We start from the raw sequence: 11,628 nt of genomic DNA, 5'->3' as shown, positions 1-11,628 counted from the left end.
TCTTTTTTTTGTTGCTGTTTATATTTGAAACTAAATTGCTTAAGTTAATAAGCCCAGTCTGGTCCTTGTGAAGAATGATTTACAAACTGGTGCATTGTGAAGCATTTTATTTTGACTGGTGAGTTGGTACACACGCTATGTTATTGTCAGTAGTGGATTCTTGTTACCCCACAGCCATTAAAGGGTGATGGGATATTGTTGTCACCCAACAAGGCAACGTAAGAGTTTTCAAACTGAAAACTCTGAAAATCTTCAGAGAGGTTTTCTGAAGGTGTTAAGAAAGACGTCACCTAGGAATTGTGATATGAAATTCTGGAAACTCCAACATTCTGTTCTGTTTGAGTTAAACTATCTGCTGCACATATTTTCTCAATCCAGTATGATCTTAGTTTGTGACTAAGAATTTCATGTTTTTTCTTTTTTCAAATTATTCTGAGATTTACCTGCGTCCCAGAAAGTATCACTAAATGTCCTTAGCAATGTGAGTTTTTTAAAGATTGTTTATTATTCATTTTTTGTTTGCTTGTTTGTTTTGATGATGCCTCAGATTTTAAAATGTAAAAAAAACAAACCCCAAAGCATTTTGGTATATGAAGCTAAAATTTCACATTTTTAGGCAAATCTAAGATTATATGAGAGATTACATGACCCACGTTTTAAATATCACAATAATTAACAATATACTTACTTTTGCTTAAGGATCATATTATTTTAATTTCAACCTCCAAATGTGTGTTCAAACACTCTTTGTAAATGCTACAAAAAGTTGGTCTACTCAAAGGCAAGAAGAAGCAGATTTCCAGTTTGAAAACTGTTTAAACCCCATCGAAATAGCAAGTGGCTAAATGTCATCTCTTGAGCTCATGAGTCTGAGTGCACATTTAACTGGGTGACTGCCAGTTAAAGGGACTCTTTTTTTTTTTTTCCCCCCCAAAATGACCTTAATGGCCAACTCAATCCTTGACCTGCCTCACATTCCTCTACATACATAGAGTACATGTGGCTGCTCTTTGGCCTTTATGTAGCCATTGTTACCTCCTCTCTGACCACGTTTCCTCCACACTAAGTACCCTCCCCTCCCAGTGTTGCTCCAGTAACTTCTTGGTGAGCTCTCCTAAAAGACTTACTGTAAACAGGATTAGAGAGCATTAAAAAATCCTCCTCTCTCTCAAGTGCCATCTGCCTATCTACCTGAGCCAGGAGCTGTCCTCTCAGCACCATGGGAAACACCTCTCCCCGGGCACAGAGGAAAGCGCGAGCCCACAGTGTGACTGTGTCAGCAAATGGTTTGTGATTGGGCTTCTCTTATTCTTTGGGGTCTTCTTTGGAGAATTCTGAAATATGCAAACTCGTACTCAGTTTGTCCTACTGCTGTTGCGTGACTTGAGACGAAACACGTATCTCCTTGATCCTTTCCCAAGGCCACGGATCTAAGCACAATCACGGATTTAACATGAGCATCCTCTCGTGGAAATGTGTTTTCTACCCTGCTGTGTTTGGTTTAATGGTCATATTTCTGGACCTAAAGACAGGTACGTGGCATTAGTTGACTTAAAAATCAAGCGTTCACTACTTACCTAAATGCACACACAAACTCTATATTTTAAACTTTGTTGTTGTTGTGCACCCCAGATGCAATGATGGAAGGTTCCTCTATGGGATACCTTGATCTGCCTTATACTCAGGAGCCTGTGGTGTTTCCACGCATCACTCACATATCTGAGGTGAAGCCATCGCGTGAGAGCCACGCGGTTATCTCTCGACAGAAAAGGAACATCCTTTTTCCAAGTGGAGTCAAACTGTGCGCGCAAGAGACCGCCGAGCAAGTCATTGCAAACCATCTGAGCTACTTTCATCTCAGAGGTAAGACCCAGTGTGAATCGGTGTTAAAAATGAATATTGTAAATGGAGTTTCATTGTCACTGTCACACCAAGGTGTGAAGATGGCACCAAAAAGAACAAACAAACTGATTTTGAGAGATTGCCCCCTCTGTATCTTCCCCTTTGCGTGTCTACAGTGTGAAAAGATTTAATTCTCCAGTGGACGAGAGAGTTAACCTTTGCTGTGTTTACGCAATAAGATCCATCAGACTCAATTAGACTTCATTAGATTTGTATCAAAACAGATTGCTCCACTTATTGGGCTCATTTACTGAAATAACATTACACCACACACACTGGTAGCATCTACACAACATCAGGTCTCCATTAAAAGAAGCCGTTGTTACCTACACTGCATCTTACCAGCCCTGCCGACGAGTTCTGGTGTGCTTTTAAAGGATTATTGCACAATTTAGCACTGCATTATATATTTTTATATTATCTACCAATAACCCACAATGCAATTTGACAGCCAAGTTGCATATTAGTAGGTAATGCTGCTTTAAAGTACTTCGCTTGGAATAGTTCATGAAATTAGCAATTCACGCAGACAAAAAATACAAATATTACACAAACAACAAAAAAAAAAAAAGATTTTTTCTAAAAAGCCAAAAGTTACAGTAAAAACAGACATTTAGCTCTTTCTTATATGTGTGCATGGGCAGGTTTGTTATGCAAGTTAGATATGGATTTAGAAGTGATCACTGCAGCCTTGTGGACACTGTTAATTAGAGAAGAAGATTGGAGCATATGTCTGTGCACTGATTTTGGATCAGCGCCCAGTAGGCTGACTCATGAGAGTTATATCACGACATCAACGTGGAAATGGATAGATTTATGATTTAGCTTGGGCCCCCAGAAACTCTAACTAATGATATCAAGATTGTAAATGAGTCAAACTCATAAAATATGATCTTATTTCTCAGCTAATGAACGTGTGTCGTGGTTTCCTTGTCAAACAAGCATACATTTAAGTTAGGGTTCAAGTTTCACCCCAATAAAAATAACTTGGAAAACATTACTATGAAAGAAAGTTCTCCAGATAAATTTTTTAAGAGGGTGCTGTCTTTCTCTGGTCTAACCAGTGTGCCAGGAGACCATATGGGAGGCATTTAAGATCTTCTGGGACCGCCTCCCAGAGCAAGAAGAGTACCAAAGCTGGATGAGTCGATGTCAGGAGGGCATAGTCTCTGCACGGGATATTGGCAGCTACTTTAGTACGTCAGAGGAGCATCAGACTCTGGCTAAAAAGGTAACTAAATAACAATAAAATGATATGCGATTAGTACAAAACATGATTTTCTCTGGAGCTGGCTCATGAAACTGTTTTCCACTTCCAGAGAATGTCGCTGCCCAGTTTGAAGAGGTAAAAGAAACTCTCTGCTTTGTTTTCCCCAAAGTGACCTTTTAATGATGCGTTCATGATCTCATTATTAAGTCTGTGTTTTGTAAATGTGTCACTTTTACCACTATCTGTAGTGAGCCCACCAGGTCCTGGCAACATATGTGCAGGTAAGGTTGTCAAAGCTCTTCAACCTTACCTGTTCATATTCCCACTCATCACTTATCAAACATGATTTTTCACATTTATTTGTTTTGGCTTCTTTTTTTTTTTTCATTTATGTGTCATAGATTTAGGTATGTGTCTTTATGCTCACTGTCTGTTTGAGTTCTCTCTTTAAATGATAATATTAACAGGGGTCCAAGCAAAGAAGCTGTTGAGATACAACCGTACCTGTTATAATTCTCATCGTTTTTTATTATTCATGTCATGTGGAAACATGAAGTTTGACTCAGACTCTGAAACTCCAGTTTGTCTTTGCAGTGTTCTGTAAAATGGCTTGGCCTGAGGTCAGCTGTCTTCCATCATTTTATTTTTTCTTACTCCAGCTACATCTTTGCTGTCTGATGTTTAAAGAATATGAGATTTTTATTAAAAAAACCCATTTTGTTTCACCATGTTCATAAAAACATTTTTTTTGACGCTTTAAACAGAAACCACTAAACCAGCCGTCCTAAAACTGACTCAGGATTATCTTGGGAATTAAAAAAAAAAAAAAATCGTTGACGTATCTGCTGAAGGCTTTGAGAAATCAACCTGAAATTACTGAACGTGGAACATGTTTACCTTTTCTTGGTTAGTGAGTTTGAGTTGGTACAAAATTTGGTTTTGAAAGTTAGGACCTCGTAATACATGCATCTCCCCTAGTCCTCAATCAAATGTTAGCAACATGCACATGATTTGGATATCACATGTTTCCCATCGTGCCCAGAAATGCCAAACAATGTGTCTGCAGTAACATTCACAGTTGTATAAACAGCATCGATTTCACCAAATGTTTGAAGGTATTTGGTAAACACATGAATCACATGTTTTTTCCCCCCAGAATAATATAATTATTATCTTTTACAGCTCATTTGAACAGCACACTTAAAAAATATTTTTTTTACCCCCCAATAAACACAAAGTCAAATTCATGTGAAATATATAAAATCAAAGGTTTATTTATTCCGATGCTCTAAATTTATGCAAATCCAGTACATTTCATTTGACAAGATTCCATAAATTTAACATTTTACTCTGTACTTCTGTAACAAAATTGCATACAAAATATACAAGTAATTAAATTAGTTGAAAGGAAGTTAAGAAATTATTTATTTATTTATTTTTTTAGTGTAGTGATTATATATCGATATGGTTGAGTCCTGTTAGCCAATGGTGCAACAGTTTATCTAATTTAAATAAACAATTACAAATAGCTTGACTGCTTCTGACTTGCTTGGATCTCAGTCTTTGCCTCTTTTTTAAAATCTTTTTTAACAAACTAAATTAATAGACAAAAATCTAACCTTCAATAATTTTCAGACACTGGGAAACTGGATTTGCTTCCATTAACTTCTTATTCCGACCCTACATGCAGTGTGCATAAGCCATTAATAGTTGTGCTTATTGCCTTTTTATTATATCATAATTGTGTAACGTTGTATCGGCGTCGCTAACATGATCCTCCTGTGTTTCACAGCACTCCAACACCAGACATACCAGAATCCGTTGAAGCTCCTGAGCTAGGTCAGTGTTTTACCTGATTATACTGGCATCTGTAGCAAAAATCCCCCTTTTATTTAACCACCCTGATATAGATTTGCTGTTTTTGTGTCTGGCCCGTGTCTAGTGTGCAGTTTTGTATTTTGGAGTGTGCATCCTTAAGTGCTCGGTATGTGAACTTGGCTTTAGGTCAGCTGACCCTTAGATTTAGCAAGAAGTCAGGGTAAGGACAGTCTAATCCATATAACTATCACTAATCATGGCACTTGCCAAACGTTTAAGCTGACATCCACCTCAAATAAACCGACAATCCCTTTTTCTTTTGCATATGAACTTAACCACCTAGAAGACACAGCTGAAAACAAGGAGGAGGATTCCCCTGCCATTTCACCAGGAGTAGAGGAGAGTCCTGTGAGTGTAAACACAGATTGCTTGCAGACTGGGATTGATCATTTGCCCTTAACTAAAGTGCGTCTTTATCTCTTTCTCACTACTCAGCTTTACAATGATATAACCGTACAACCGCCTACTCCTGCTCCGCTGGAGCAGGTTGTGGAGCTAAGCATCCTCTTGTCAGGAGAAATGTACAACGAGAGCCTTGCTGATCCGGCCAGCCTCCAGTACCAAACACTCAGCAGACAGCTCGCTGAAAAGGTTTGCCTCTAGCTCTGGCTCCTCATGTCTGTTTCCCTTTATATCTCCCATCTGAGCCTTGGCGCTGGCCTGGACTCTCTATATCTACTGGTTTATGGTCTGTGATTGAAGCACTGTTAGTTTTAATAACTCGCACTTTAATGACAGCAGTAGTTAAACTCAAACTGTTAGGCAAGGGCTCAAAACACACTGACTTTATGATACACAGTTGGTTAGGGTGAAATAATAATGTGCTGAAAATCCAGCTTCATGACTCATGTCTTGGGAATACATAAACTTCCGCACATGCACGCCGCTGCACAGGTATCCAGTGGTTTTACAGGTACTTGGAAGATTCAGTAAACATGCCTACAGGCCTTTTCCCTGGCAGCGGATGCACAAAACCTTGCAAATGAAAACATTAAACAGACAATTTGGTGCATTTTTTTGTGCACACACGTGTATGTGTTTTGCATTTGATGAATGCTTTCAGTATTTTTTTTTCTTTTGATTTCTGAGCTGCTTTTATTCTCTGCGGGGATTTCCTGGACAGCTAACATCTGCACACACCTTGACATACTGTAGTCTATAGCAAGAAACGTCATGCATACAAGCAAGTTTGCGTGCCTTGAAGAGATAAAGAAGAAAAGTGGAGTGGAGGGTAAGATAGGGACTGATGGTAAATGAGTGTAAAGAAAGAGGAAGTGGAGGAGAAGTCAGCAGACGAAAGACCCTGGAGACCTGTACGCATACTTCTTCATCTCTGGAAGATTTAATAAACTGGGTCAGTGAGTCTGCAGGACGACACGACTATATCTATTTCTTTTTTCATGTTAGTGTGGTGAAGCAAGGCCTTGAAAACCACTACAAGCTGTTTTCTATGAGCAGTTTGTCTTTTAAGGAAAATAATCCGGGGACGACATTTCGAGTACTTTGAATGAAACAAGTCCTTTTGGAACAATGAATGAGATTTATTTTGGCAAGCAAGTTCATTGTAAACCACTCGAAATAAGAAACAAATTAACTGCGGTTTCCACTCTGATGCCTGGTCAACTTTGTCTTTGCAGATAGAAGACGCTCTGGAGGGGCTTCCTGGATTTAAAAGTGTGTCTGTAACTGACTTCAGGTCAGCTTCTCTCCAATGATTATGGCTGTCAGAACAAATGGCCTTTTAAAGACGCCTCTTTTTGTAATACTTGTATCGTGATTTGAGCTCTCGGCAGAAGTTTAACAGATCTCGCTTGTTTCACACAGGCCGCAAGATGGCGCAGAGGGGTGAGTCATCAGTAGTTGCTCTGGTACTTCGACCTTGAATAGCTCTCCCCATCCTGTGTTGTGTTTAAGCCCACAGATCCCTATCAACCTTAACTAGAGCTGTGTATGTGTGTGACCCCAGCTTCATCTCACACTGTGTTTACCTGTGAGCGTGGGCACGTGTTAAGCTGTGTCACTAGTTGCCTGTGTTAATGGACTTAACGCAGTCACTCACCTGTTAAGTGGGATCAGGGTGGGTCGAACCAAGTGAGCAGGTGCTCCTGTATAGAGACGATAATCTGAGCTTTACCTGGAAGGATGGAAATGAGTGGAGTTATCGGCAAAAATAACCTGTTTGTGTGGTGAAATGGAGAAAAATAAGGGAATTACAAAAGGCAAGTGAATGGACAACAAACAGAATGCAGGGTCAAACAATCTGCTTGTACGTTCCCTCATGGGGATTTAGATGAGAGGTCTCATGCTTATGTGGGACTGGTACAAAAGCTTCAGCCAGCACCATGTTAGTTTAGCTTAACAAAAATTGGAAACAGAGGGAAATGGCTATTTGGAAAGCTAAACTGAACTGGTTTGTTTGAGCTGAACAAAAGCAGAAGGGGATAACTGACAGTTTAAGAATTTAGTTTGCAATATGCTGTGCTGGATCGTTGACTGGAACGAGGAACTTCCTGAAATCGTTAAATCCAGCAGCGCCTAGAAGCTTTGATATAACTTTTCATAAAATGCAACTTTGTTAGACATTTTTATTGTGTGTGCAGAATAAACACATTGGCTATTATGCACTGATTATTGAGCTTTAGGTGTGCTGGTATTTTATCGTTGGACATATAAACCCAGTTCCACAACATTTATGATGCTGTGTAAAGGGTTGGGACACAAAAATCCATAAATCCATATTTAAGTCATGGCAGAACACAGGAGACATATCAAATACTTAAAGTGAGGCTATTTCATGACAAATATTAAATAATTTTGAATTTGATGGAATAATACCACCAAAAGATAAAAAGACTGGCAGTGCACAAGGGACAAGGCCAAAAATCTGTATTGGAAGCTCCTGGTCTTCAGGCCCTTAAATGCCACTGCATGAAAATAGCCCATTTCTTTCATGGAAATTAATGCAAGAGCTCGGGAACGTTTCCAGAACATTTCCTCAGCACCATCCACAAATGCAGGTTAAAGCTCTGCCATCCACAAAAGAAGCCATACGTGGACATGATCTCAGTTCACAGGCATTTTAAAGATTGTTTACACAGCGGTGAATTTGTGTTTATGAAATCCGCAAATCATTGCATTCTGTTTTTAATTTACATTTTACGCAGCGCCAAAACATTTTTTGCAAAGGGGTTGTATAAAAACAGTCTTCCCTGCTGTTTACAGCTAAGCTACGCTAACTGGTCAGGGCTTCATATTTAACAGTAAGATTTGAGAGTAATGTGTTTCTCACAACCTCTGGAAAACAAGAGAAAACAACACATGTCGTCTGTTTGAAGTATTCATTTATTATTCAATGTATGAATCTGTGTAGAAAATTGTAAATACAAAAGGCCTGATAAATGTTGTAGGGTACAAAGTTTGTTGTTGAGGTGCAATGAAATCAACGTTTATATACCTTGTATGTTTGCTCACATTCAATACCTGAATAAACATAGTTATAATAGTTAGAAGCAGTCATTAGTTTTTTTGGTAACTGTACTCTGAATATTATTTATTCATGAAATTATGGCTATACATTAAATAGGTGAGTAAGAAATGAATTTATTGCTGTAATCAACCTTGCATGCAACTTCTAACTCCAACTTACAAGGCACAGCAGGAGCAGAGCGTGCCTGACTGCCCTTTTGTGAACTGGATCTCCTTCTAAATGGGGCTGACTTTGGGTCAGCACATGCTCAGCTGTCTGCCAGTAACCCAACAAACTAGGTCAGCATGGACATGGAGGGCTCCCAGTAGTCAAATGAAGCCTGATAGATGGCTTTTTCCAGGCTCTGGAATCTCTTGTGAGGTTTCCATGTTTATTATGATGATATTGATCATTCTGCTGACTCGGCTCCTTTAGCGCTATACAGTCACACTCCTGCGTTCCAAGCAAGAATAAATCACACGATTCATCAGTCATATGTTAGCGTTCTACAATTTTTAAAAAAAGGTTTATCATTAAATCAAGCTAATGCCTGAACAATTTTCTTCCTCTTTTCCTCTAATACCTTTAGTGTAATTGTGTGCAAAGGATAAATGTAAACTATTGAATGGGATAATAATATACTGGTCATGAAAATGCATGAGAAACCCTCTCTGCTTATTTTAAATTAAATATTTAAACTCGCTGCTGTAGTGGAGCGGTAATGGGAGCTTTAAAGGAGAGAGATTAGAGGTGGGGATTATCAATAACGTAATATATTTATAGTGAAGAATTCAATCATAATTAGCATAACATAAGTACAAATTCAAATTCAAATTTTATTTGTCACGTACACAGTCATACACAGTACAATATGTAGTGAAATGCTTGGACAACTGCTCGTGACCTAAAGAAAACAAAAAAAGGAAAGGCTATGAATAAGATAGGAAATAAATATGCAAAATTAAAAAGGGTAAATTTAACTAGGAAGGAATAAAATATAAATTAAGGTTAAAAATGAAATAACTGTACAACACAAATTAGAATGAAGGGTAAATTTAACTGGGAAGAATAAGATAAAATATATAAATTAAAGTTGAAAATAAAATAACTGTACAACAAAATACACAATACACAATATAGAACTATATAAGAATGTATGAAGAAATCTAAATATAAATAAATATATACACAATAACAGCAGCTGTACAAGTATTAACTGGAAATGAAGAATATAGTGACCAGTGTTGTGCAAAACCAAAGTCCAGAAAGTCCAGTGTGTGTGTAAGAACCATATGTGTGGGTCAGTACTGTGTGGTGGTGTGATTGAGAGACCGTATCGCCTGCGGGAAGAAGCTCCTCCTCAGTCTCTCTGTGTTGGTCTTCAGGGAGCGGAATCGCTTTCCTGACCTCAACAGAGAGAACAGTCTGTTGTTGGGATGGCTGAGGTCCTTCACGATCTTCCTGGCCTTGGTCCAGCACCGCCTGCTGTAGATTGAGTGCAGGTCAGGGAGCTCGGAGCGGATGGTGCGCTCAGCTGACCGCACAACCCTCTGTAGAGCTCGTCTGTCCTGCATGGTGCTGTTCCTGCAATATGAGAGTGCAGTTGCCCAAAATATAGGAAAATTATATTAAAATTGTCCCTAGGCCTAACCTGGATCACTATATGAACTTGATATAATATAACAACAGCATACTTGTGTCAGCAGGTTTGGTGGTTTGGTGGTGGACTATGCCGTCACAGTGGTGGTGAATGGAGCAGGAGTGACCGCTGAACAACTGAACTACCTGACCCTACAGTCGAACCAAGTGGAGAACTCCTATCGGGAGTTCGAGGAGCACCCCACTGTGGTCCTCACCATCAGTGAGGACAACAAAATTTTCATTGAAGACCTAGATGACAAAAAGCTGGAGAGTGGTAAGATGATGTGCATTACTGCCAGTCTTCCTAAAGATATTCCCTAAACTGATACGCTCATATTTCCACTATACTGCAGAGATTTATTTTGCCAGCATGGCAGTGGAGTCACTGGGAATGCACTGGAAAAGGTGGTGCGTGCATCGCAGGGCAAACCTACATGTGTCATGTCAAATAGAGACGCTGTTGACATTGCACTGATATTAAAACACACCGTTCGTCACTTGAGAAAACATTCCAGGCTTTTAATAGTCTCATCTGTTTTTTTATTTGACTCTCTTTCTGTCAAATGGACAGAGACAAGTTTCAGTCCCACAACTGGGCCATTTTTAATGGACAAATAACAGTCATCAGTTATAGGAACTGTGTATTTATTCAGTGTGTCAGTTAAATCCTCGTCATTAAATGGTCAGCAAAGGAGAACTCAGCAGAAAGGATGTTTGAAATCTGAGCTTTAGATTTTTAGGCTTTACTGTAATCCTTTCTTTTTTTGGGCATACATATTTTGGATTTCACAGTGAACTCTTAAAAATTGACTTCACCTACTTAGCATTGCTCTCCTTTAAAGATGGTCAGACTGGAAGCAGGCATATTCAAAGCAAAGATATGGTTTATTTTATTCCCTATGTTTTTTTGAAGTGTCGATATGTGATAATAACATTGCCCACAGTGCACCATGATGCTGAAAATACAATAAGAGAATACAAACATACAGTCATTGTTAATCAGTGCGTTTGCAATAATGTCATTGCTGTTTTGTTCTCCACATGGACTGTTTACCTGCTTTCCTCTAAAGTTTATCATAGATATTGATCAATAGCATTCACACTACTTTACGTATCCCCCCAAATCCTGTCCCTTGCCTACAGATTCTACATATTTATGCAGATGTCTGAGTTTTGAGAGACTGAAGCGGGGATTATTTTAACCTTGTGAGTCTGTGAATGTGTTATCCATGCAAGATATGCTCCTGGAGACACCTTCTGTGGCAAGAACTATCTCAAAGACTGTTTGAGTACTTTTGCAATTTTTTATGTTGTCTGTAGACTTTGCCAAGATGTGACAACAGCGCAAAACTGGGTCACAAACTTTGGTTGGTCCAACTGAAACTATAAGCCAGTCCTGTGAGACTACAGTGGGATATAAAAACTGCATATACAGAATCACAGGTCAGGTCTGATTAAAAACAAAAGAAAACAAAACAATACATACTGTATTTCAATAATAGGCTGTTTGAATCCCTTGTGTCTGTCTTTA

The 11,628-nt window shown here is 38.9% G+C and overlaps 1 protein-coding gene across 1 annotated transcript in view; it reads left to right on the top strand.

Moving 5' to 3' along the window:
• Positions 1-1,133: 1,133 nt before the first annotated feature.
• impg2a (interphotoreceptor matrix proteoglycan 2a) overlaps positions 1,134-11,628 on the top strand; it is a 37,424-nt gene continuing 26,929 nt past the window's right edge. Inside the window, exons 1-11 of the mRNA XM_080903647.1 lie at positions 1,134-1,286; positions 1,422-1,532; positions 1,633-1,863; positions 2,967-3,133; positions 3,222-3,247; positions 3,361-3,393; positions 4,905-4,951; positions 5,274-5,338; positions 5,426-5,581; positions 6,628-6,686; positions 10,163-10,371. Coding sequence (XP_080759773.1) covers positions 1,220-1,286; positions 1,422-1,532; positions 1,633-1,863; positions 2,967-3,133; positions 3,222-3,247; positions 3,361-3,393; positions 4,905-4,951; positions 5,274-5,338; positions 5,426-5,581; positions 6,628-6,686; positions 10,163-10,371 — 1,171 coding nt within the window. The 5' untranslated portion in view covers positions 1,134-1,219. The remainder of the gene's footprint in view (positions 1,287-1,421; positions 1,533-1,632; positions 1,864-2,966; positions 3,134-3,221; positions 3,248-3,360; positions 3,394-4,904; positions 4,952-5,273; positions 5,339-5,425; positions 5,582-6,627; positions 6,687-10,162; positions 10,372-11,628) is intronic.

This window comes from Rhamphochromis sp. 'chilingali', assembly GCF_963969265.1.
Source record: "Rhamphochromis sp. 'chilingali' genome assembly, chromosome: 14".
NCBI lineage: Eukaryota > Metazoa > Chordata > Actinopteri > Cichliformes > Cichlidae > Rhamphochromis > Rhamphochromis sp. 'chilingali'.
Note: the sequence above shows the minus strand (reverse complement) of the source record. Positions and strands in the feature narration are given on the sequence as shown.